At 37.4% G+C, this 24,686-nt stretch overlaps 1 protein-coding gene across 1 annotated transcript in view; it reads right to left on the reverse strand.

Annotated features, from left to right (window-relative positions):
• Window positions 1-7,358: 7,358 nt before the first annotated feature.
• The window catches only part of SLC2A13 (solute carrier family 2 member 13), a 328,147-nt gene continuing 310,819 nt past the window's right edge, over window positions 7,359-24,686 (reverse strand). Inside the window, exons 8-10 of the mRNA XM_031462748.2 lie at window positions 18,251-18,372; window positions 17,970-18,122; window positions 7,359-12,575 (exon numbers count right to left, since the gene is read on the reverse strand). Of these exons, the coding sequence (XP_031318608.2) occupies window positions 12,349-12,575; window positions 17,970-18,122; window positions 18,251-18,372 (502 nt within the window). The 3' untranslated portion in view covers window positions 7,359-12,348. The remainder of the gene's footprint in view (window positions 12,576-17,969; window positions 18,123-18,250; window positions 18,373-24,686) is intronic.

Raw genomic sequence — 24,686 nt, forward strand, 5'->3', positions numbered from 1 at the left:
TATGTTTGATTGCTTCCTTCTTTACTGCAGTTATTTAAAAATTTAGTGTAGTTGCATCTTTTAGCAAAAATGTTCTCTTCCAGGATTTTAAGACAGAAAATAATACTAAATAATAGCAAGTATATTTTATAACCTCATTGTAAGAATTTTCTTAGCTTCTTATCTTAAATGTTATTATACCCTCATTAAAATTCTGCATTGATTTTTAGATAAAATATTTTTTCTGATTTGTTTGGAGAACATTTTCTATTGGTTCTTGTATTAATTCAAAGGAATGGTTTTTCTTTTCAAGGTTAAAAAAGGTGTTTCAGTGCTTTTGTAAAAGAATTGTTCAACATTGGAAAAATTACTTGTTTACTGATTTTAATATTGCTAAGATTTTCATAAATACTACATCAGAATTTCTCACTAGTAAAATATAGGCTTTGTTTTGAACATAACATTTATTTTTGTTGTCAAGATTTTAAATGTCCAGACTAGTCATTTTAGAAAATGAACATCTATATGGATATATTACCAAGTGACCAGCAGGGGGCATTCTGATATCTAACTAAAACAAAAATAAAATTGTTAGGGAGTTTCTGTGCGTTTAAAGAAAGGGATGATTTGATACTGAATTTGTGCATGTACACATATCACGCAATAGTTTGTGTTCTAGAGGTGATCTGAAACACAACGATTTAGAAACACTAACAGCTGATATTTAACAGCAATCTTCAGGTTTTTAGCTAGTTTTAGTAAGTTCTTTTTGCTCCCTCAGAGAGAGCATAATGAACTTCTCATTTTCTTAAAATACAGTAATGATCTCATGAAAGGGGAATATGATTTTCTGATGTACAGTGATAGTTTTTCAAAGGCCAGATTTTCATCCTGTTGTTAATAAAAGGTATTCCACCATGGATTGATTATCCTGAGCATTATTTTGCAAAATGTGATATACTGTAGTAATGAAGACCTATATATGAAAAATACTGGTGATATTAGAATCAGATTGAGATGAATTAGAATCAGATTGAGATGATTGAGTGAATATTGAGTTTTTCCCAAATACAGATCAAACTCTAGCAGTACTAAAAGCACATCCATTAAAAAAATCCAAATATAGTTCTATTTTTATCAATATCATAACGTGGCAGTTAAGCTTAGGTGAAGAAGAATGTAGGGGCTTTTTAGTGCAGTGACTGCACACAATGAGAACAGGGTAAGGTACAGTGTAGTAAAGAATTTAATTTGCCCCCAAAGAAGTCTTGACTTTTTACCCTTGGCTTTTGGGCAGTATCTCTGAGCTCTTGGAGTGTAACGGCTGGTAGAAGTGTCTTTGTTTGCCTGGGTACGTTGGGCCAAGCCAGATAGTTAACAGTGTGAGTATGGGACATTGAATCAAACAGTATCAGCTCAGCTTCCTAGGGGGCTAGAAACGGAAATGAACCATGTAGGCAGTCAGTGATGTCACTGTGATGGAGCACCAGCAAAGACTGAACACCAGGCTCAGGTGAGCTTCCCTGGTTGGCTGTACTGTGTGTTGTCACACATTGATACCAGGAAAGTTAACACTGTCCATGACTTCTCGAAGACTGGACTCTCCGTATTTAATACTTTCTTACACTCTGTCCTATGTGTTTCTTACTTCGACAGGTTTTAATCTCTCCTTTCCCTGTAATAAACTGTAACTGTGAATATAACAGCTTTCAGAGAGTTCTGAGTCCTTTTAGGAAATTATCACATCTGAGGGTGCTTTTAGAACTCCTGATGTTTTTGGACTGTTCCCTAACTTTGCAGTTGCTAACCCTTTAAGGAGATAAAATGTATTTGGATAGGAAAGTGAGTACAGATTTACAAAATAAAAAAGACATTTCTTATATAATTGAATAGATTATAATGTCCTTCTCAAAATACAATATTACTTTAGATTTTCTCTTGCTGAAATAATTTAATGAAAAAAATTAATTGAAGTAAACATAGCTTTCTTACATGTTTACAACTTAAGATTTTTAAAACAAAGTAAATCCTAGGTAAGTTTTATCCAAATGAAACAAAATGGAAAACTTAATGATTCTTCACACATTTAATAATATAAACTGCCAATGTAACTGTAATATAATCTGCAAATCACAGTGACTTCAAATAAATTACTTTCAATATTATATATAATAGCCATTATTGAAAATAGCATACTTTCAATAATGGCTGTTATATATAATACTGATCTGGAGCTTGTGTTTAACAGAGTGTGAAAAGATGACATCTGAAATAATATGAGGCTATATTTAGGTGTAGCCTCATGTAATTTACTTTTATAGCACTTATCATAATTGTAATTTATTTGTGTAATTTCTTGGTTAATGTTTATTTTCCCCATGACACCATATATAGCAGTGTGGCAAATGTTTTCAGTACTATGCTCACATCTCCTTGGCACTTTCTATATCAATACATGCCAACCTGATTTCCAACTGCCAGCACCTGTGACTCATTTCCTGAGGGATTTCTCCTGGCTGCAGACACGTGTTCTGCCTGTGTGCAGACGGGCACGAAGTACTGGGAAATTAATACTGCTGAAAGTAGTCTTGTAAAACAATGACCAATGGTAGATGGTGAACAAATATCCCAGTTCCCTTGCCTTTTGGGCAGGATGAGTTCCTCAGAAGTGTGTTCTATACAGCTGCTTAATCAGAGTGTGATCCACTGATCTGTAACGTGAACATCACCATTGCTGGAGAGTTAGTTAGAAATGCAAATTCTTAGAATTTGCCCTAAAACTACAGTATCAAAATCTCTGGGAGTGGGGCCCAGGATTCTCTGCTTAATTAGGTGATGTTTATACATTCTGAAGTTGGAGAAACACTGTGCTTCCAGAGTTCCTTGGAAGGATTAAGCTTCAGTTGCTTTCAGTGGTAACTCGCTTGATAATAAACCCTTTAATAGCTTCTTTCCTTTCCTGTCTCACTTGTTCAGTTTCATACTAGTGTTTCTTGAGATCACACCCCAAACATACTATGTGCACTTGAATTCTTGCCTTATGGATTGCTTCTGGAGTAATCCATACTGACAAATTAGGGACTGTGACAAATGGATAAATGAATTGTCTTTATTGGTATAACTCAAATATTAACATTGCTAATTTTTCTAGTTTTGCAATTCTCTAGATCCAGTTTTCCATTTCTGCCACCTCCTGAAACCTCAGTAAATGGGACTAGCAGCATATATTAATTAATAAAAGAATTAAGAGAGAATTAATGAAGTGAAATATGCATCATAATAAATAATCCAAATGCAGGAGAGAACAAGAAATAGAAAATATGAACGAGAACAAATTAAACAATAAGAGATAAAGAGAAGCTCCAACATACGTTTAATTGAAGTACCAACAGTAGAGAATAGAAATGGGGTCAAGGCATACTATGAAGAGAGAGTGGCTAAGGCTATTGCAGAATTCGTCAATTATACTAATCCACAAATTCAAGAAGGCCGAAAGTTTCCAGGTAGGATAAGTAGTATGAAATCCATGTCTAGACCCAGTGTAGTAAAATGGCGGAGACTCCGAGACAAAGAAGGTCTTGAAAGCAACTGGAGAGAAGAAGACTACCTTCCTAGAAGGACGGCTGTACTGTTAGCTGACTTTTAAAAAGCAATAATGGAAGCCAAAGGACGGTGTAACAATACCATCCAAATCCTGATGGGAGATTAACAGTCACCCTAAAGTTGTGTTTCCACCCCTACAGATCTAATACTCTTTGAAACCACCATAACTAGCCAATAGTATCAGGAAGGAACCAATTTTGCAGGATTCGGCAATTTATATTTACACTTTTTGAATGTAGATACTGCTTTCTCTTTGTGGAAGAAGTTTCTAATTTTTTTTCTGTTTGGTCTTTAACACATATGTTCAATTATCCCACTGCTTCTAGTTTTTAGACCTTCTTATTAACTTTGCAGCAGTGAAGATCCTGCCATGGACTTTTAAAAATATTTCCAGTGTTGCCTCTGATGGTCTGCCAAGTTTATTCCTTTATGCCTGTTGCTGAGGAGATACCACATGTTATCTCATTTCTTTAAAAGTACTTTATTATTTCAAACTTCTCTTTAATACTTAAAGCTTTACTTTTACATGCAATGTTTGGCCTTTTTGAATCAAGACACTTAGACATGTTTTGAATGTTGATATCTATGTATCTGTCTATTTATACAGATATCCAAAAATGTGAAAACTTCAAAGATAATATACACAGTGAACTGAGGTAACTGCTAGGTTTTTTAATAGGTGTGTGTTCATTTTGTGTATACCTATGTGGTTCAGTTCAGAGGGGTTTAGTTTTGTGCATGCACCTAGTTTTTCTTATGGATGCAGTTGCACATCAGTCAGTGTGAACTTCATGTCATGCTTCCCAGGACCTGCATCATGGGTCTGCCTACCCATGGGCCAGGACTACCTCCAGGACCTCCTGGACCCTGACCTACCCACCAGCAAGCTTCAAGACACTTTGGACCCCTCATTAAGCCACACCAGGATCCAACCTCACTCACAAGTGGGTGGACACTAGCTTTGGGCCACCCTGGACTTTGCAGCCAGCCATGTCAGAAACCACTCCTACCCACCAGCAAGTCAATACTAGATCTAGGAACTCCAGCCCCACAACCACCCACCCCAGAACTTGGCTCTGCTGATATAGGCCAACACCAGCCTGGAGACTTCCTGGGGTGCCACAGCTAGCTGCCTCCATGACCTGGCCCCTCCCACCAGCAGCCAGCAGCTTTTGCATAAGGCAGGGCCTGGCAACCAACTGGACCAGGAGCTAGCCACACCTGCCAGAGAGTCCACAGTAATCAGCCCACCCTCACAGGAGGACCCATGCACTCCACATGGGGGGCACCCTGAGGGTAATAGCTCTGGGGACCAGATGGGAGTGCACTACTGGGATGCATAGGACATCTCCTACAAAAGGTCACTTCTCCAAGGCTGGGAAACATAACCAACCTACCAAATATATAGAAAGAAAAAGGGAAAATTAGCCAAAATGAGGTGACCGAGGAGTAAGTTCCAAAGTAAGGAACAAGATAAAATCCCAGAGGAAGAACTAAGTGAAGATAAGCAATCTACCCAATAAAGAGTTCAAGGTAATGATTGTGAATGTGCAAAAACTCCAGAGAGGACTGGATGGACAGAATAGGAAGTTAGAAATTTTTCACAAAGAGAAAATGCAAAGACAAACAGATGAAGAAAACAATAACAAATAAAAATACATTAGCAGCAATCAGTAGTAGATAAGATGATACAGAGAAACAGATCACTGAACTGGAAGACAGGATAGTGGAAATGACTGAAAGTGGACAGAAGAAAGAATAAAAAGAAATGAGGACAGTTTACTAACGTTCACATTATAGGTGATTCCAGAAGGAGCAGAGAAAGGAACAGAGAACATGGGCAGAAAAAATGGGCAAAAGAACTGAATAGACATTTTTCCAAAGAGGAAACGCAGATGGCCAGTAGGCACATGAAAAGATACTCAATATTGCTAAGTATCAGGGAAATGCAAATAAAAACCATAATGAGATATCACTTCAAACCTGTCAGAATGGCTGTTGTCAAAAAGAACAAAAATAACATGGTGAGGATGTAGAGAAAAGGGAACCCTCTTACACTTTGATGGAAAGATAAATTGGTGCAGCCACTGTGGAAAACAGTATGGAGATTCCTTAAAAAACTAAAAATAGAACTACCATATGACCCAGTAATTTCATTCCTGTGTATGTATCTGAAAAAAATCAAAAACACTAAGTCAAAAAAGCTATAGGCACCCCAGTGTTCACTGCAGCATTATTTACAGTAGCCAAATGTGGAAGCAATCTAAATGTCTATCAACAGAAGAAGAATGGATAAAGAAGAGGTGGTATATAATGGAATACTACTCAGCCATAAAAAGAATGAAATTTTGCCATTTTCAGCAACATGGATGGACTTGGAGGGCATTATACTAAGTGAAATAAATCAGAGAAAGACATGCTGTATAATATCACGTATATGTGGAAGTCTAAAAAATATAACAAACTAGTGAATATAACAAACAAGAAGCAGATTCATAGATAAAGAAGACAAACTAGTGGTTACCAGTGTGTATAGGGGAGGGCCAGTGTAGAGGTGAGGGAGTGAGAGGTGCAAACTACTGGGTATAAGCTAGGCTCAAGGATGTAACATGGGGAATATAGCCAGTATTTTGTAATAACTGTAAATGGAAAGTAACCTTTAAAAATTGTATAAAAATTAAAAAAAACAAAAACAAACCAATCAACCAACCAACAAAAAATCCCAGAGGGGGTATGTAATACAACTGCATTGAGAATGAAGTATCTGACTCTTCTTCACACCCTTTACATTATAACACAGGAATGAAATAACGTATTTTTAAATCTTTCTTCCTGGCTCTGACAAGAAGACATTCCAAATGAGGACCAAAGAGAAAGACTGTTGGAGTAGTCACTGCAGAGATAAATTCTGTACATCCTTCCTGTTGTGTGATCTTGGGCAAGTCGCCAAAATGTTCTAAACTTAAGTTTTAGTATCTACAAAAGGATGACAACATTTACCCTACAAGACTGGACAATTAAATGCTGACTTTGACCACTGATAATAGACATGAACTGCACTATTCAGCCGTTCAGATGAGTGGACACTTCATGAATAACTTATGGGATTGTCAAGGGTCATTTTTTGACTGTAGGATTTTGCCTTACCTGCTGACATCAGAGTCCTTGCTGAAGATGCAATTCCATTCTAAGCCTTTGAATGACAGTGGATCTAGTATTTTCAGAGAATCTCCTCAGACTGGTTCTATAACTGAGCTCAGGATGACACATCCTAACCATGAAGGTAAGTCTGGTGGCTGCCCACATCAAACAATAATACAATGCTTGCTGATAAAGGGACCATTGGGGCAGAATGGCAACAGAGAGCTGCAGAATTCCAAAAAGGACTGTCAACTGGTCATCCAGCAGGCATTTTTGCTTTCATTCACAAAGTTCAACCACAATTTTTGCCAACCTGACATAACGGTTCATGTCGACGGCTGGTTCTGCCAACAATACGAAATAATACTTCAAGGGTTCCTGAGTACTTCATTCCAAAGCTTTATATTTACTGTTTAGAATAATTCCTTGGAACCATGTTTAGGTATTATAAAATATTTTTTAAAGACAGTTAAGCTTACCCATGATCAAAAGAGGTAAAATATGATTAAAATGAGTACAACTGCATAAATTATACCGAGGTGGTAATGTTTGTGGAGGCTTTCACTATGTCACCTCGTTCCTAAAATCCAAGGAAGAGAATTGGAGAAAATAACAAAAGGTGCAAGGGACATAAATGAGTAATGAATTGTCTTAACTTTTATTTGATTATTTTCATTTACAGTTCTGGCACTGACACTTTTTTTTTTTAAAAAAAGATTTAAATTTTATGTAAAGATTGAACTTCAATAAAATAACTTAAAAAACATTTACATATACATCACTAAATCTCCATAAAATATACAATAATTTTGATACAGCTATATAGGCTAGAATGACTTTGAAGGAAATGATACATATTAATAATTTTTAAGAGATATCCCATATGTCACATGTAGGAATAAATATTCATATTGGATTTGCTAAGACGTGAAATATTAAACACTATATAACATGCACTCAGAAATGAAAATATACATTTTGAAAACATACTTTAAATGCACAAAACTGTGTTTTCATTTAATCTTGATGTACATTAGAGCTTTTAAATAGAAATTTGAACATTTATTACAAATTAAAGATACTACAACATCAAGTGAGATATAGTCCAAAAGCTGCTAGGAACAGTATGGACATGGAGAATATAAATTTCTACTTTGGTTAGAGTTAAGTCGCATCTTTTTTAACCTTCAAATGAGATGGAATAAAGTAAGATTTGCTAAAAATTTTAAAACTTTGCAAAATATTGGTGTTTTTAAGTTTTATGTACTTGGAAGCTATATTTCTTTTTCTCATTTATATTGATATGACAAAATCAAACACATGGACTTAACTGTCTAAAATCAAAACCTGAATATTACTGCTAAGTGAAGGTAGGTATTTAACATTCCATAGACCAAATCACTCAAGTGCAGCAGACTGTGTTTTATACATACAAAGTAAAGATTTGTAAAAATTACATTGTTTTACACTCACAAGCAAATTATGAGATACAGTTCTTTCATGTGCTTCTGAGCATCATTAACACAGAATATGTCTCTGATGATTATTGGCACACAGAAAATTCCTTCTCTAAGAGATGCTATTCCAGAGAGTTGGTAGCCGTGAGCTGTTTGGCATTTTACAATGATTGCCATTTCTGGAAAACAGCAGCAGTGTTGCTCATCCAGAAGAAGCGAAGATCCTGAAAACTGATATGCTGCTACAACCTGAATCACTTCCTCAAATTAGCTTAACATGACTACGCATGAGGCTAAGAAAACTGATAAAAAGTGACAGAAAACAGGATGTTAAAATTAATCCAGAGAACAATTCTGAGTCTTTTTATAGGCAGAAGCGACCCATGAGCTGTAAGTTCTATCCATAGTTTAATACATTTTGGTATAAAGCACATATTAAGAATTCTCTGCTCCTGGCATTCTTTTATTTGCAGTTAGTGAAAATGTCTGATTTTGGCAATTTAAAATATGTCACAATAAATAACTGTATAAATGACAGTTGTTAGGTGCTTAATATGATTTGAGATTTTATAGCTAGGAGAATAGTAAAAAAAAATCTGATTATAACAAAACATCTTATTAATTTTAATGTTCTTAATTACTGATTAAAAATAAAGTCAAAACAACTCCCTCGCGACTCCTCCAACTGTATTACGGTATTTATAAAATATATTAGTGTCATTAAAGTGTGAGACTTTCTTAGATAAAGTGTGAGTAGTAGTTTCTAGAATATCCTCCCCCCAGGATTTATGAATTATTATAACACATTTAAGTTTTACTTTCTGATATAAAAGCAAAAGGATAAGTTGTCAACTTACATTTTTCCTGTTAATTCTTCTTCTGGATAACTGATTTCGGAATGATAGTAAACAATTTCTAAATTCTTTGCTTTAACAGATTTCCCACTTTAGAATGAATAACTTAAGAAATAATATTTAGATTCTTATGTATACTAAAATGGTTGAGTGGTAAAATAAAATTATGAATAGCACTTGATAGCATTCTTCTCATAGCATTATCCGTCAAGGAACTAACTACTAACATATGACTTGGGGATAAAACTTCAAATGGAAATATTACCTTTAAAGTCTAGTGTTAATTTAGATCATTTACATATATACTAAAAATCACATTTTGGATAATTACTAAGATGCAGCAATCAAAATTATTAGGAATGTTTACATTTAAGAAAAAAATATTAATACCAAACCTTTAAAACCTATCTGACATCACATTCAGCCCTAAGTGTTCATATGCAGATAAAATGTTACATTCTCTTAAGTCCAGTGCAGATCTCATTAGCTATCTAGCTAAACCTCAGTAGGTGTTATGATCTTCGTCATTATATTTTCCTAAATCATAATATACCTCTATTGAATTTGCAGCATGTTTAGAAGGAAACTGATCATTTCAGTGAAAAGCATGATGCTTAATGTGTTTTAATATGGTAAGTCAACTCATACCATATATAAATTGTCCTACAAAATATATATTTGATGATACTTCAAATGGAATGTATTCATGTTGACAGTGGTAGCAGAGATGCTGATAACTTAAAGGTGCATATTAAAAAACCTGCAAAATTCATTTAATTTTTAATATACTACAAATGTTCACTGAATCTAAAAATAATACACTAATTGTATAAGGTTATTTTTCAAGTAGTTGTTATTAAAAAAATTATAAATAATTCTTATACTGTGCCTCTCTGTCTTGTACGTCAAAGATACGGAATATTATCTTTATCACTATATAAATAACAAGTAGTCCTTTACAGAAGGAATTGAGGCAAACAGGGGAAGAGAACTGTGGCTATTTTTCCCTGTTATTATGTGCATTTGTGGATAAAGAGTTGAAAACACCATTTGCTAATGTCAGGGAGAATAGGCCTTGTTCGGCTTTAGGAAATAATGAGTCTAGTTGCTCCTTTAATAAAGTTACTGTGCATTCAGCTCAGCTGAGTATGTAAGCATATAGTTAAGGCTATGTATATGATAAAGAGAAGAACTGAGGCAATTATTTGGATAAATTAGAAAAACAAATTTTTAAAGAGATCACTTTATTGGTCTAAATAACTTTCTTCCCATCATACTCTGATTTTACCACACGGTAGTTCATTTTTCCACTTGACTTTACCTGTGTGAAATAGTAAACATAAGAAATTTCTTATGGGATAAGAAATATCCGTGGAATAATACTTTTCTCTATTAAAGCACATCTGTTTTCCTGGGAAAAATCAATACTGATATCCTGTTAGAAATCAACTGTCAAAGCACCTAATTCAAGGCAAAAATCTCTCTGATTTTTTTTTTACTACATGAAATGATCAAAAGGGAGAAAATTTTTTTGGCTGAAAGATTTTTAGGCTTAGAGAATGAACCTCCTGGCAACATTCTCAGCTTTGATCACCATGATAGGAATAAGCCAGACTTTGAGACCAGACCATCTTGGCGACTGGCAGAGACAAACTGAATTTAGAGATGGCCACCTTTGCACTCCAAAGAGTACCTTATTAGATGTTTAGAGCCATGTTAAAATGCATCAAATGTATGGACTCCTAAACTGGCCACAGAAGTCATTCATATTTTCACTGAAACTAGCAAGTAGCTTTGTGAGTAATTTTTTACTTACTATATAGTTCTTAATATCTGAGCAAAAATTTGAGTTCATTGATGAATGAGCATAAGAACCAGTGAACACTCTGAAAAGACACTGTAGCAATGTAGTAAGCTATATGAAAACCATCAATCTGTTCTAATAGAAAAAACCCCCAATTTTCAGACAAGAGGGAAAAAAATCCAAGCCAAGCATGAGAAAAAGGAAACACCCACAGACAAATCTATGTATCTTCTTCTTACGTATAAAATGTCAGGGAAAATGAGAAAAGGTGTGCAAAATAAAAACCAGTTTATGTTCTTAGGATTAAAAAAAAAAAGACAAGTACCATTAAATCATAAAATGTGACAGTTCCCTTAGGAAGTTAATAAAAAGTTAAGAAAAATAGAAGCCCCACTACTTAAACAAACATCAGTTAACCGCAGGATTATTTCTGTCACTGATTTTCTTCCTTCTTTTCATGTCTCAGGACTTATTTGATTAGAAGAAGGGGGAAAATAGTCCACTAGCAGCTATTTATATAACACAAAGGAAGGCACAAACAGTAGGACTCAAGAGTCGATGAGCGAAGGCGTGGTGAATATCAGGGGATTTCGGTGAGAACAAAAACTGACCTAGAAAGACAGTTGAAGATCTAGTTGAAGATCTATTTTGTGTTTACAGTTGCACACGTAAGTGACTAACTCAGTCTGGGTTAAAAAAAAAAATCTTTTAAGGTCCATAAAAATCTTTTCTTTCTTACTTCCTGGCAATAAAATACACTTATCAAAACTTGCTAGCCTATCTGTGCAAATGTCTACTTCTCACGGATGCAAAAATACGTAGGAAAATAAACCCTTAAAGACCTGCTTTTCATAACGTTCAAAAGGTCCTGTACAGAGTCCATTTCTGAAGAACTTTTAAGATCTGAATTGGAGAGAAAACCCAAAATGTGGACTCCAAAGGCTATGAGGACAGCCGTGCCCTGGCAGGAGGCACTTTGGAATTCGTTGATGAATGCTTATATGGAATTTACTTTCTAATAATCTGATCACAGAGGAGCTCCTAGTCTTTAGGAAAATTTAGGACCAATAGGCCACGCTTTGACAGAAAACACCCTTGGACCATATCCCAGAATCTTTTGTGATGAGTATATCATACATGTATGATTTGGCTAGATTAGCTCTAACTCAGTTGCCACTAACAATTACATATGGTCTTAGGAAAAAAAGGATGTCACTGAAGTCACTGGATACAATATTCATTTTAGACTATCTCAGGAAGGAATTACACGTGTTTGTTCAATAATTATTAGATTAAAACCTCTGCAATTTTTTTTTTCCACATCTCTGCTTGTGAAACAGAAAGTCATCATGGTCAAGTATCTTCCTTGGAATCAAATACTCTAGAATACGTAGTCATTCAAAACTAGGCTGTGGAAAGAACCAGATTAAAAGCAGGGCAGTGAGGTCACCAATTGCTGTTCTTCTCTCCCAAGTTTTTTTAAATAACTAAATATATCAGCAGCTGACAATTACTCCACATCAGAAGCATCGTTGTCAGAAAGATGATAGTTACTTCCCTTCACTCGAATGTATTCAATGTATCTCCCTTCATCCGAATCTGAAGCACCACATGTACATAGCCTGTTGTCAAAGAGTGATTCAATTTCTTCTAACTTTTTCCCTTTGGTCTCAGGAAGACAGCCGTAGATGAAAAGGAGACCCACAGCAGCGAAGCCAGCATAGAGGAAAAAGGCTCCTGCAATGGAAAATAACATATATGTTGCAGGACTACGTTGGAAAGGGGACTTGGTTTTACCTTTTCTTCCTGGTCAATTGTGTATAACCGTGGTCTGAAACTGAACAAGAAAATTGCTTTCAGCCTGGTTTACTCTAATTGTTCTAATGCTGTGATTATAACGCAATTTATCTTTCTAAAGTCATTCAGTGCCAAACTCAAGAAGGATAGACCAGGCTTAGATGGAACTTCTGCTTTGAAGTCTTTCCTCACTTCCCCAGTTAGAGTTAATTATGCTTTCACAGTCCTTTGCTGAGGCAAAGTGGTATCATAACAACTAAGAAGTATTATAATTATGTAAATGTGTTTGTCTTGTCTACTAGACTGGAGGCACTTTGAGGGAGAAATTTCCTTCTCGTTTATATTTCCAGAACCACATCCAATGATGACATTGCTGAATTCATGAGTCAATGCCCAAAGTCTGTGTGTCAACTTTGAATTTTCCTCTTACTCTCCCACCCAAAATCCAATCTGTTAGGAAGCCCTGTTGGAACTACCTTCAAATACAATCTGAAGATGATCACTTTCCACTATTCGACTGGTGTCTCTGGTCTAAAAGCCGCCCTCTGTCACCTGCATTAGTGTAACAGTCTCTTAACTAGTCTCCTATTCCTTAGACCCCTGTAGTCCATTTTATTGTGTGTGTCCATACCTCTTACCACATTTGTTTTGTTCCCCTCCACTAGAATGTTAAGCTCCATGAAGTCAGAGCATTTTGTTTTGCTGGATGACTATGCAGGTCAATGAATCACAACCACAGAGACATAAATACTATCTGGTTGTGTTTTCTAAGTGAGAACACGGATGACATTTATGAATATGTGACTTGTATGTATTCTTTACATATTTCCAAGACAGCCTTTCCTTTATAATCTAATTCCCAATTTAAATACAAGAAGTTAAATGCTTTCAACTTTTGATGGTGGAGAACAACTGATCTTAATGGAGTCTCTGCCTAATTCTAGCCTTCAGTTCAGACCATCCTGTATATGACACATGGGAAGGAAGATGACAAACTAATTGACAAATGGCTGGAGAAAGGACATCAGTTTGGGAGTTGGAAGATCTGGGTTTAAGTCTTGCTATGTGACTTCTAGATAGTCATTTAACCTCGTGTCTGGACCTTAGTTTCTCATTAAGTAAAATAAGATGGTTTCTCAGCTCCTCTTTAAATTTGTGGTTTAAATTATAATTCTGTATGTTTTACCACCCAAATCAGGAGCAAGTATAGGGGAGATGGTTATGAGATGCTTGCAGAGGAGACCAGCAGGAGTGGTCTCCTCAAGGTCAGAGTCAGTGGCCAAGTACGTGCTGACACATTGGAGGGTCTAGAGAATGACTGTGCTCTCGTTGACTGCCAGATGGACTACATTGGGGTAGCAGATCTGAAATGAAGGGTTAAACAAGACAACATGAAGACATACTTGAGAGTCAAGATTTAAGCTGAATAGCATAGCAATTAAAGAACTGAATAATTTCTCAGTTCTGCTGAATCATTACAGAATGCAGAAAGACATTATTAAGACTACTTTCTTAAAGATAGGCCTGCAAGTAACCATTCAAGAACAATCCACATAAATATTTCTTGGGAAAGCTGAAGGAAAACTACAGAGGAAAAAATGCTGCCGAATTGGCCACCCCAAAGAATCTGCTCTGCGGAATGAGGAGCCATGAGAAAATAAAAGGGAAACAAAGGTAAACTACGAGATGCTAGAAAAAAAATACGAAAGGCTTGATTAAATCAAGACATAGTTTGTCACACCGTCATCGGAAGCTATGCAATTTTTAAGGAGCTGGATTTGTGTAAATCAAATTCTCTTAAAAATATAACTCCATTTACAAATACAAGGCTCCTTTATTTCATTTTAGTTTGGTTCACATTACCACTTACTACTAAAGTTTATATATTTTATGTCTCATATGTGATAAATCATCAGAAAACAATATTAAGTCATCTGGGATGCATGGCTGAGTGCTAGCAGTGCGAGGAAGGCACTGTGGCTCTGTAGAGAGCATAGGTCTGAAAGTGGCCCAGCTGCAAGCCACGGGCAGTTTCTTTAACTGCCTTGACCTCAGTTTCCTGATCTGTCTAAGGGGAAAATAATTCCTGCCTGGCTAAACTGCAAATAATAGAAACAATGTGTATTACATGCCTATTAGAATTTTGGATATTAGTTGCTCAAAACAGTGATAGAGAGAGCATTATTAAATTCTACTAAATGACTAGGGAACGAACAGTAGTTGCTGTTAAGATCGGCGTGACTAGTAAGCTGGGAGTGTTTTCAACAAAAGGATGATACTGACAAGCTAGCTCTTGAAGAATGTGGAACTTTGAGGAAAAAGGGAAGATGGAAGTCCTGTGTTCTGATTACAAATAAGCAAAATTGTGGAGGTTGAGAAAAGAAATGGAATCTTTAGTAGGGAGGGACAAAGAAAGCATGGTAATCATGATGATAATACAGAAAAAAAAGAAATAAGGGCGGATGGGGAAACATTTCACACTAAACCAGGCTGCTAAACTCTAAAATATCTAACAGGGTAAATATAGTCTGGCTTCATAAAATATACTATTGAGAAAATACTCATCATCTTTCACAATTTAGGTACAGTGGCATGATGTAGAAGTAAAAAATCAAATACATTAGTGCTAAACTCTTACAATTAAACACAATTCAATAAATTAGGAAGATTCTTAAAGGCCATACAGTTTCTTGTGTGTGAACCAGATCCCCAAAGCCAAATAACATCAAGAAAAATCCATTAAAGTAAAAGATCCTGCTATAAAGTCTGAGGAATCTAAAGCAGGCAAATGCCAAAACAGTGGCTTCACTGGTGAGACCTGTGGTTAAGCCACAGAGGTGAGGGGAGGCCTGAGAGTCTGTGACCTTGTCCATGTCGTGGGCAAGTCAATTGTGTAATTCACTTTCTTAATTATTCCCTCTTGTAATGAAAATGAAAAAAATGTCTGTCACGACTCTGCTAGGATTGTTGAACAGTATAAATATTCCTCAGCTTTATTCTAAAGGAAATAAATCTTATTAGAGCCCTATATTAACATTTCAGATTAAAACAAATATTTGAGTTTTACAGAATGAAGAACTTTGATGGGCTGTGATTGAATGTCAGTACTTCGACACAGGAACTTTGATATAATGCTTCTCTGGGGGATCTACTTAGTGACCTGTGCTATATACATAAAATGGCACAGGGTGATGCTTTAATGATGATTTTGAGTAATAAACATTACTGAGGGGGTGCAAGGCAGACCTCTGTAGGCAGTATAGTTTAGGAAGGAATCAAAATTTGAGGTCTTAGGAGACAATTTAAAAAGGAAATAAAAGATAACATGAATATTTCCAGAGAAATACATCATTATGGTGTATAATTGTGAAATCAGGAATATAAACATACACCTGACAGAGATCAGTAACAGAGAGATTAAAATACAGAGCAAAAAACAGGGAAAATCAAAACTGAGCTGAGCCGTGGTCCCACTACTGGAAAGCAGTAGGCCAAGTGGACCGGAGCGCTGATATGACAGAAGCTTGGCTGAACGCAAAGCAGAAAGCTTCTTCGAACGAGATATTTTTGAAGGAACCCTGGCTATGCCCTGTTTACATTTCACTTCTGTTGCCTTGTGTTTTTCTGGCAGAATTTATTTAAGAAAGAGGAGCTCTGCTATCAAAAGTCTTACCACATAGACTTTTATTACTTGGTCTATGACTTTCTATTAAAAAAATGTGTTCTCAAGATATTAGTCTATATTTAGGTCTTCAAATATTTAATGTGTTCATACTTAGGGTGTTAAGAAGATAAGTTTATGAATTGAGGTAAAAAAATTTTAATTGCCAAATGGGTCAAAGTTGAACATACTAAATATACTAAATATGTATCCAATTTAAAATGCCAGTACATTTCCTTGCCAAGAAAATAAATATTTCTAAATGCTCTAAATGGTGATTGGGAGAGAAAAGAGTTTTATAAAGATAATAAAAGCATTAGATAAATAGTTTTAAATACAAGTAAATATCAATTCAGCATGTTCAGAAGAGAGGCAGAATTGACTTTTATAACGTTTCCTCGTATTCACCTACAAAGTTCATCTGTGCATTGATTCATTTGACAAACACTTTTGAGTGCTTATCAAGTGAACAGGATGCTCTGGAAGGCACTGGGAATATGATGGTGAACAAAGAATATAATCCTGGCCGAAGCTCAAAGGATTTATGGTCCAGCAGTGAGGGGTGGAGTAGGGGAGCCGACAAATAAACCTGTTCTTAGAAAAAGGAAATATAAGTAGGCAGGACGTGGGATGAGGTGAGGTGAGGAAGGATGAAGAAGGGGCTCTAAAGGTCTAAGCGGCAGGCAGTCCATATACGTCACAGAGGCTCATGAGAAGGTTAGAATGAAAACCTACTTCATCATTTAGAATCCAATCATGACCTATACATTCATACAGATAATAAAGAAATCCTCTTGCTAAAAAGACAAAGTCTTTTCATTTTAGTAAAAATGCACTTCAAGTAGCTTCCCGAAGTGTTTCCTAACTCAGTCACTTTGTTTTCTATTTTAAAGTTTAATTCAGGTCTTTTTTTTTGCTGGGGGTAGGGAGGTAATTAGGTTTATTTATGTATTTATTTTTAGACGAGGTACTGGGGATTGAACTCAGGACCTCGTGGAAGCTACCACTTGAGCTATACCCTCCCCTCTTCGGTCACTTTTCAATATTATTTTCTTTGAGTTATGGTCTCCACACATTTTCACTTGAACACTTTTGTCACGGTTACAATTTCCGCAGTGCGAAAGTGCTGGTCTCGGCCTGAACAGCATGGAAGATCCAGTCTTTCAGTGGAAGACAGAGCTCACAGCACATTTGGGAGGGGCTGATTTCAACCCTGCTCTGATACCACACTGACACAACTCTTATCTCTGTCAGGAGACGTCAAGGATCACTAGACTCTTGCATCTTTCTACCACTCTCTGTTGTTTATGTTTTTTCTCATTCAACTGAAGGTCTTGCTGTGAGGATTTCCAACTGGGGAGATGGCTGGGAGACGTTTGGGTCTGGAGAGTAGTTGGGTAGGTGAAGGTTCTAAAGCACTGAGGGACAAGAAGCAATGGTGCTTAGGAAAGAATTCCTCTTATCTTTTCTCAGAAACATTTCCAAGGACTTTGGGGAATAAGAAAGCCACTTAGATAGATATATATATCTAATATATATAATATAAAATAGCAAAATATATATATAATAGCAAAAATATGACCAGCGAGCCTTTTAATCACAAATGACAGCATATCTAAAAAGAGACAAGGAAAACAAAAACGAAGATACAGCTGGAGAAAATATTCTCTTACCATAGTATGTAAGATACTCTGCTGTGTGTAAAAATGTCAATGAAACCAGGACATTAAAAATCCAATTTATTCCAGATGAACATGCATTTCCTGTACTTCTTGCCCACAGGGGATAGATTTCAGAATTCACAGTCCAAGGCATTGGTCCCATTCCTGAGAAATACAAAATTATAAATTTCAGAAAGGTAGTACATAAGGAATTGAAGAAAGATTAGCCTGCCTCATCTAAAAACAGACAATTTAATTAACACAACGATAATAACAACAAAGCCCTTGCTTACCTGGTGCGAAGAAAACAAGATATAAAATAAGGCCAAGCAGTGCAGTCCAGGAGTATGGAGTAGGGCAGAAATTGTAAGCCCAAAATACTTCTTCTGTTTTGAATTTGGTTTCATTTTCACACCTGAAAAATAAGCAATATAAATATTAACTTAGGGTTTTAGGGTATAGTTGCAAAAATTCAGTGTGATTATCTAGGAGGTGTTTGGAAGTTCCTTAATGTCATTAAGGAAAAGAGTCCAAAATGTTTCTCTTGGAAAAAAAAAATTAAGACTTAGAACTGACTATAATTCAAGAATAGCACAAAGAAATACATTGTGCATACAACTCAACAGCAAAAACACAATCCGAATGAAAAATGGGCAGAGGATCTGAGTAGACATTTTTTAAAAGAAGACATACAGATGGCCAACAGGTACATGAAAAGGCGCTCAACATCACTATTTATCAGGGAAATGCAAATCAAAACCACAATATCTCCTCACGTCTGTCAGAATGGCCATCAGCAAAAATATAAGAAATAAATTGTTGACAAGGATGTAGAGAAAAGGGAACTTCCCCTCATGTATTGTTGGTGCGAATGTAAACTGGTGCAGCCACTGTGGAAAACAGTATGGAGGTTCTTTAAAAACTTAAAAATTGAACTGCCATATGATCCAGCAATACCATTTCTTACACCTGAAGTAAACAAAAACACTAACTTGAAAAAGTATCCGCACGTCCATGTTCACTGCAGCATTATTTACAACAGCCAAGACGTGGAAACAACCCAAGTGTCTATCAATGGGTGAATAGATTAAAAAAATGTGGTATGTACACACACACACACACACACACACACTGGAATACTATTTAGCCATAAAAAGAAGAAAATCTTGCCATCTGAGAAAACATGGATCTTGAGGGCATTATGCTTAGTGAAATAAGTCTGAGGAAGACAAGTATCACGTGATCTCACTGTCTTGATATGTACAGTCTTAAAAAAAAAAAAAAAGGAATGAGCTCACAGATACAGAGAACAGACTGGTGGTTGCCAGGGGTAGGGGTAGGGTAGGGTGGGGTGAAATGGGTCAGAAGGTACAAACTTCCATTTGTAAAAGAAATGAGTCATGAGGAGGTAATGTATGACATGGTAGCTACCATTGCTAAGAGTTCTCATCACAGGAAAAAAAACTGTAACTATGATGGTGATGGATGTTAACTAGATTTATTGTGGGGATCATTTCTCAATATATACAAATATTGAATCATTATGTTTTGTACCTGGAACTAATATAATGTTGTATGTCAATTATAACTCAAAAAATCCCAGAACACACTGTGTTTTACACCATTTCATATGTCAGACATGATTTCCAGTTAGTCCTTGAAGGCTGCAGTAACAGTTAAAAGCCACTGAAAGTCAGTATGTTATGGTAGAAAGACTTCAGATTTTGCAGTCAGGACAAGATCCAAATTCCAGAACCAGATTTTTTTTCATCTGTAAAAGGGGGATAATGCCTTACATGTAACTTAAAAAATTATAAGGGTCACCTGCAAAGGGGTAGTGAGGGCAGGGAACAATGCTCGTATCTTTTTGTTGTTGTTGTTGTTAACAGTGCTCATATCTGATTCTGACTAACCCTTTACCTTCCTGCTGTGTGTTCTTGCTTCTCCATCCCTGCTGACTTTGCCTAAAGGTTCTATGGTGAAGCAAAGTCTCCTTTGGTCTTAGACTGATTCTCAAATCAAACTTCCAAGTCTTTACCTTAATTGAAATCTGAAATGCACCTGAGGACACGATCAGCCCCCAAATACATTCTTATCCTCTATTGTCATGTTTAGGCTATTGTTCTATCTCCATCAACGTCTATTTTTGAACCTTGACCTCCAAGCCTTATCCTTACTGCTGGGTTTATGACCCCCATCCTAACACCCCACCTGTCCTGCCGCCTGGTCGGTCGTCCAGCTCCTCATCCTCTGCCACATTTTTACTTCCGGCCCGTCTAATACCTTGGCTTTATAGTTCCTTATTTAACCTCTGACACTGTAGAGGGCATTTATAATTTGCTTGATTTGGAACTATTTCACCTCAAGGTCTCAAACTTGGAGCATTCCTTTTCTGATGACAGGCCCTTGATCTCCTCGTTTCTGATAACCTGCTCCACACCCAAGTCACAGGGTCTAGATTCTGCACTCGTCTCAGGGTTCATTCACTTCATTGTCGGCTCAGGCCATGCCCGTGCCGTCTTTGCTGACCTCTAGAATTCATCTCTCGCTCCCCCCACTTGCCTGCTATTCTCACAGTTTCTGTTCCCAACCCTGGGCAGGGACCAGTCACTTCCTTGAACAACCACTTTTCAGAAGCTGGACAAAATGATGAAAACGTGCTGCTGGATTCTATTAAACATTCACGCTGTTTCTTCTCATTTGGGCCCCTAATTATGCTGATTTTTATCCTTTATTGTCTTCTCTACTGGATTCTCTGTTTATTTCAGAGTAGACATTCAGTAAACTTTTGTCAACTGCTGCTTCAATTAATTAAAATATTTCTTGCCACGCTCTGCTCCTGAAATCTTTCCCCTCTTTCTAGGTATGAAGAACTTGCCTCCGTCTTTAAGAAAATTGAGGACTTTCGGTTTGAATGCCCTCAGTTTTTCTCTACTGAACCTCTTTTTTCTGTATTTTCTTTCAGGTTTTTCTCCTCCTCCAGTGGTAATACGTCTCCTGCCATTTCTAAGGGCTGCCCTTCCTATTGGTCTTGCGTTTCATTCTCCCGTCTCCTCTGGGGTCACGTTCCATTAGCAGTCAGTTCTCTTCCTGCCATCTTTAGTTTCTTCTGAGAACTAAATGGAGACTTCTCTTCTATTTACAACGTACAAGATTACTCCTATTCAAATGTTTCATCCCTATCATATTACTACTACTAGCTCATCTGAAATTATAAAGGTTATATGATTGACTATCCACTCTTTCCTAAACAGCCCTATTTCCCCACCCACTCAGGTACCAGCCTAATTCTTCCTTAGACCCTTTCTGAATCTGCTCACCCAAGAGTCATTGATGACCTATGAATCCCCAAATTCAATTTTCCTGCCTTAATTCTGAGGCTCTTTTTGTTTGTTTGTTTGGTTTCGGGAAGGGGGGGGCGGTAATTAGGTTTATTTGTTTGGTTTAATAGAGGTACTGGGAATTGAACCCAGCACCTTATGCATGCTAGGCATTGCACTCTACCACTGAGCTCCACCCTCCCCACCCAGGCTCTCGTGATGACTGTGTGGTGGTTGATATTACTGAAAACCCTCCTTCCTTCTCTTCCCCCTTTGCTTTTATATCTGTATATCCATCTCATCTCTCAGTTTGTATGTCTTCACTGCTTTTTTTAAATGCCTCTTCTTCCCCTCAACCTCTCAGTATAGGTGTTCTGGTTTAGAGGTTACACCCTCTCCCTTAATCATCCCATCTAACTTTAGGGATATATATTTTTTGATCTCCAGATGGATGCTCCCTGACAGGGAGCCTAGCCTGGACCTTTTCCTCAGGCTCCACTAAGAATTTATATATCGGCTGAATATTCATATCAAGATTTCTTCCTATGGCTACAATGGGAATGCACTGTCTTCTCCAGGAGGTAGGGTGGGGCTGTTCTGAGTTCAAATTAGGGCTCTACCACTTCTAAGGATGCTCACGGATTCAGACATGTATAGAATGAGCACTTTTTACGTGTCAGACATTAGAGAGATGGCTGTGAACAAAATAACCACCCTTTGCATTTGTGGAAACTACAGAGTTTAGTGGGCACAGGCACAGTCCTGTTTCCTCATCTGTAAAACAGAGGAAAGGACTGCTGTCATAGGCTACTGGCAACATTAAATACGGTAACGCATGCGGAGTGCTCAGCACACTGCCTGGCATGTAGTGCACGCACAATACTCATTGCTTTAATAATGTCACTCACGACATGTCTTTGAGTTGAAATGGATTAAAATCTTGGGAGTTACCTTTAATATTTTCTTAACCATCTCCCTTTAAATCCTCTATACTTTTAAGTCCAAGTATCAAAGGGTAGCTAGGACTATGAGCTCTGGACCAGCATCCTACATTCAGCCCCATCCTGCCTTATCTTGCACTCCTGTATATAATCCTTTTCTCCCACTAACCCAGACAACTCTTTTCTGAACCTACTTTGCAGACCCAGCATGGAAGGAACACATGCCATTTCTTCTAACTGAGGGCAAACTCTCACTCTTGATCGTGACCATCAGAATTGACCTCAGCCCTCAAGGCTGGTACAGAGGGCATCCATCCACCTGTCTGAAATAGTCTCTCCCTCCCCTCGCTCCCTTGTCATTGTCCTCGTCTGTATCGTTACCGCACAGAGCTCTGTGTTATGGTACCTGAATATACTTTCTCTCCTACTGTCCTGGGCTTTTATCCCAGGCGGCACAGCACAGGGCTGAGGACAGAGGGTCTAGAATTTTGTATCTCAGTTCTGCCACTGTTGAACTTCCGGCAAGTTACTTAACCTCTTTATGCCCAGGCTTTCTAATCTGTAAAATTAAGAGTCCCTAATAGTAGACTTGTTACAAATATTAATTGCTTGGCACAAAGAAAACAGTTTCTCTAAGCGTTTGCCAAAAGAATAATCATTTTTGTGTCCCCCTTCCTTTTAAAAAAATCTCACCCTCTCATCTGTAATAGTTCTCTGCATAGACATCAATGGGCACTGAATGATGAATGAAGCCTTTATGTTTGTTTCACTGTGAGCAGCACACAGCATCAGAAATCCTCTCATCAATAATCCTCTACCTTCATCTCCCCACCAGTCGAATGGTCTTTTGAGTTAGAAGGATCTTAAAATGAGAAAATAGGATAGAAAGTGGGAGAGGGGAGTGGAATGATGGGAGAGAGGGAGGGAGGGGGAATGAGGGAGGGAGGCGGGGAGAAGGGATAAAAACACAGGCTGCTCGGGAAGGAAATGCTTATGAATAATCAAATCACTAAAATTCAGTGAAAAATCCTATTTACTATCTATACCCATTATTGTCAGAGTTCCTTGCTTCATCTCTTCCTGGAACAATGGAAAGCAGCATATTTTCAGGTAGATTCTGTGCTTGCTGTGCTGAGATTTTGACCATCTGGACACACACATTTATGTGCGTAAAAAGGCTGAGTAACTCCTCTTCATCCTCGTGCTGGTTTTAGGAAAGTGCGCAGGGCACAGACTTGGCAGAGTCACATACCCAGCAAGCAATACGTAGACAAGCTATGACTAAGTACGTGACATCAGACCTGACCTTCAAAATATACACACTAGAAGTTCCAACTGAAAAAAATAAAAATGTATATTCCAAATGTTCTTGCAAAATACCCTCGTGTTTTCCTGGCTTAGTGACAGCTGTGGAAGAACACAGTGCTCCGGGGAAAGAACAAAAGTACTTTGACATCAGCATGTGGGTTGGGATTGGAAAAAGTCATGCTCCCTGACAGGGCACCTTCTCACCACATCCTAGAGCAGAACCAGGAAGCGACGACGATCACGGCACCGTGCAGGGGCTGCTGCAGTGGACGAAGCCGAATCACACGCAAGCAGGCAAAATGTGACTCATTCTAGTCTTTACCAGCAGGTGAGACTTAACACCTGACACGTAGACCAAATAAATGATCAGTTCCCAGTTCCAGCCAAGGAACCCACAGTGGCTTCTTTTAATAACACATCTAGAAATGAACAGCTTTCTTTGAAGGTGGAACAATTCTCCCTTGCCTACTCAACACCCACCCCCAAATCGGTTCGTACATAGAGCTGAAACAGCTCTGTGTTTCTGCCTATTTTTTTGGTGTTATTTTCTCCATCAAATATCTAACGAGTTTTCAACCAAAGTAATGATCCAAGGAACTAAGAGGTGCAATTCCTCTTGCCACAACTAACCATACGTAATGTATTCCTTGCTTCCCACGCAGCACATGCCTTTATTCACTCTGATGAAATTATTTAATTCCTTCGTGTTCATGTATAGGGGGGTGGGAGAAAATGCAACCTGTATTTATAGCACGAAACTTTAAATTTCATCCATCCAATCTTAATCACTGGGAAACCTACAGAACTTTGCCGCCTTCCCGAAAGAGTTTATAGAAGACCTGGGATTTTAGAGACGGGGAGGGAGGGCTCACTACGATTTCCGTGACACACCTACGTTCCTCTGGGTTTACTGCACATGCGTTACCTCCCACCCCGTCCCTGAGAGGTGTGAGTTACACGTCATTTCATCTCTGATTTCTGATGCAGGACTGTGATTTCTCTGAACAAGACCATTAAGCTTTCATCTCACAACAAAATGGATACTGATAAAGGTTAAATCTAATAGTTCTCTATCTGTAGGAATTTATGATCTGATTACACACTTACAGTCTGAGGGTGGCAGTGGAGAGGTACCCAGGAAAGGAAAGAGTACCTCCCCA

The sequence above is a fragment of the Camelus dromedarius genome, chromosome 11, assembly GCF_036321535.1.
Source record: "Camelus dromedarius isolate mCamDro1 chromosome 11, mCamDro1.pat, whole genome shotgun sequence".
Classification (NCBI taxonomy): domain Eukaryota; kingdom Metazoa; phylum Chordata; class Mammalia; order Artiodactyla; family Camelidae; genus Camelus; species Camelus dromedarius.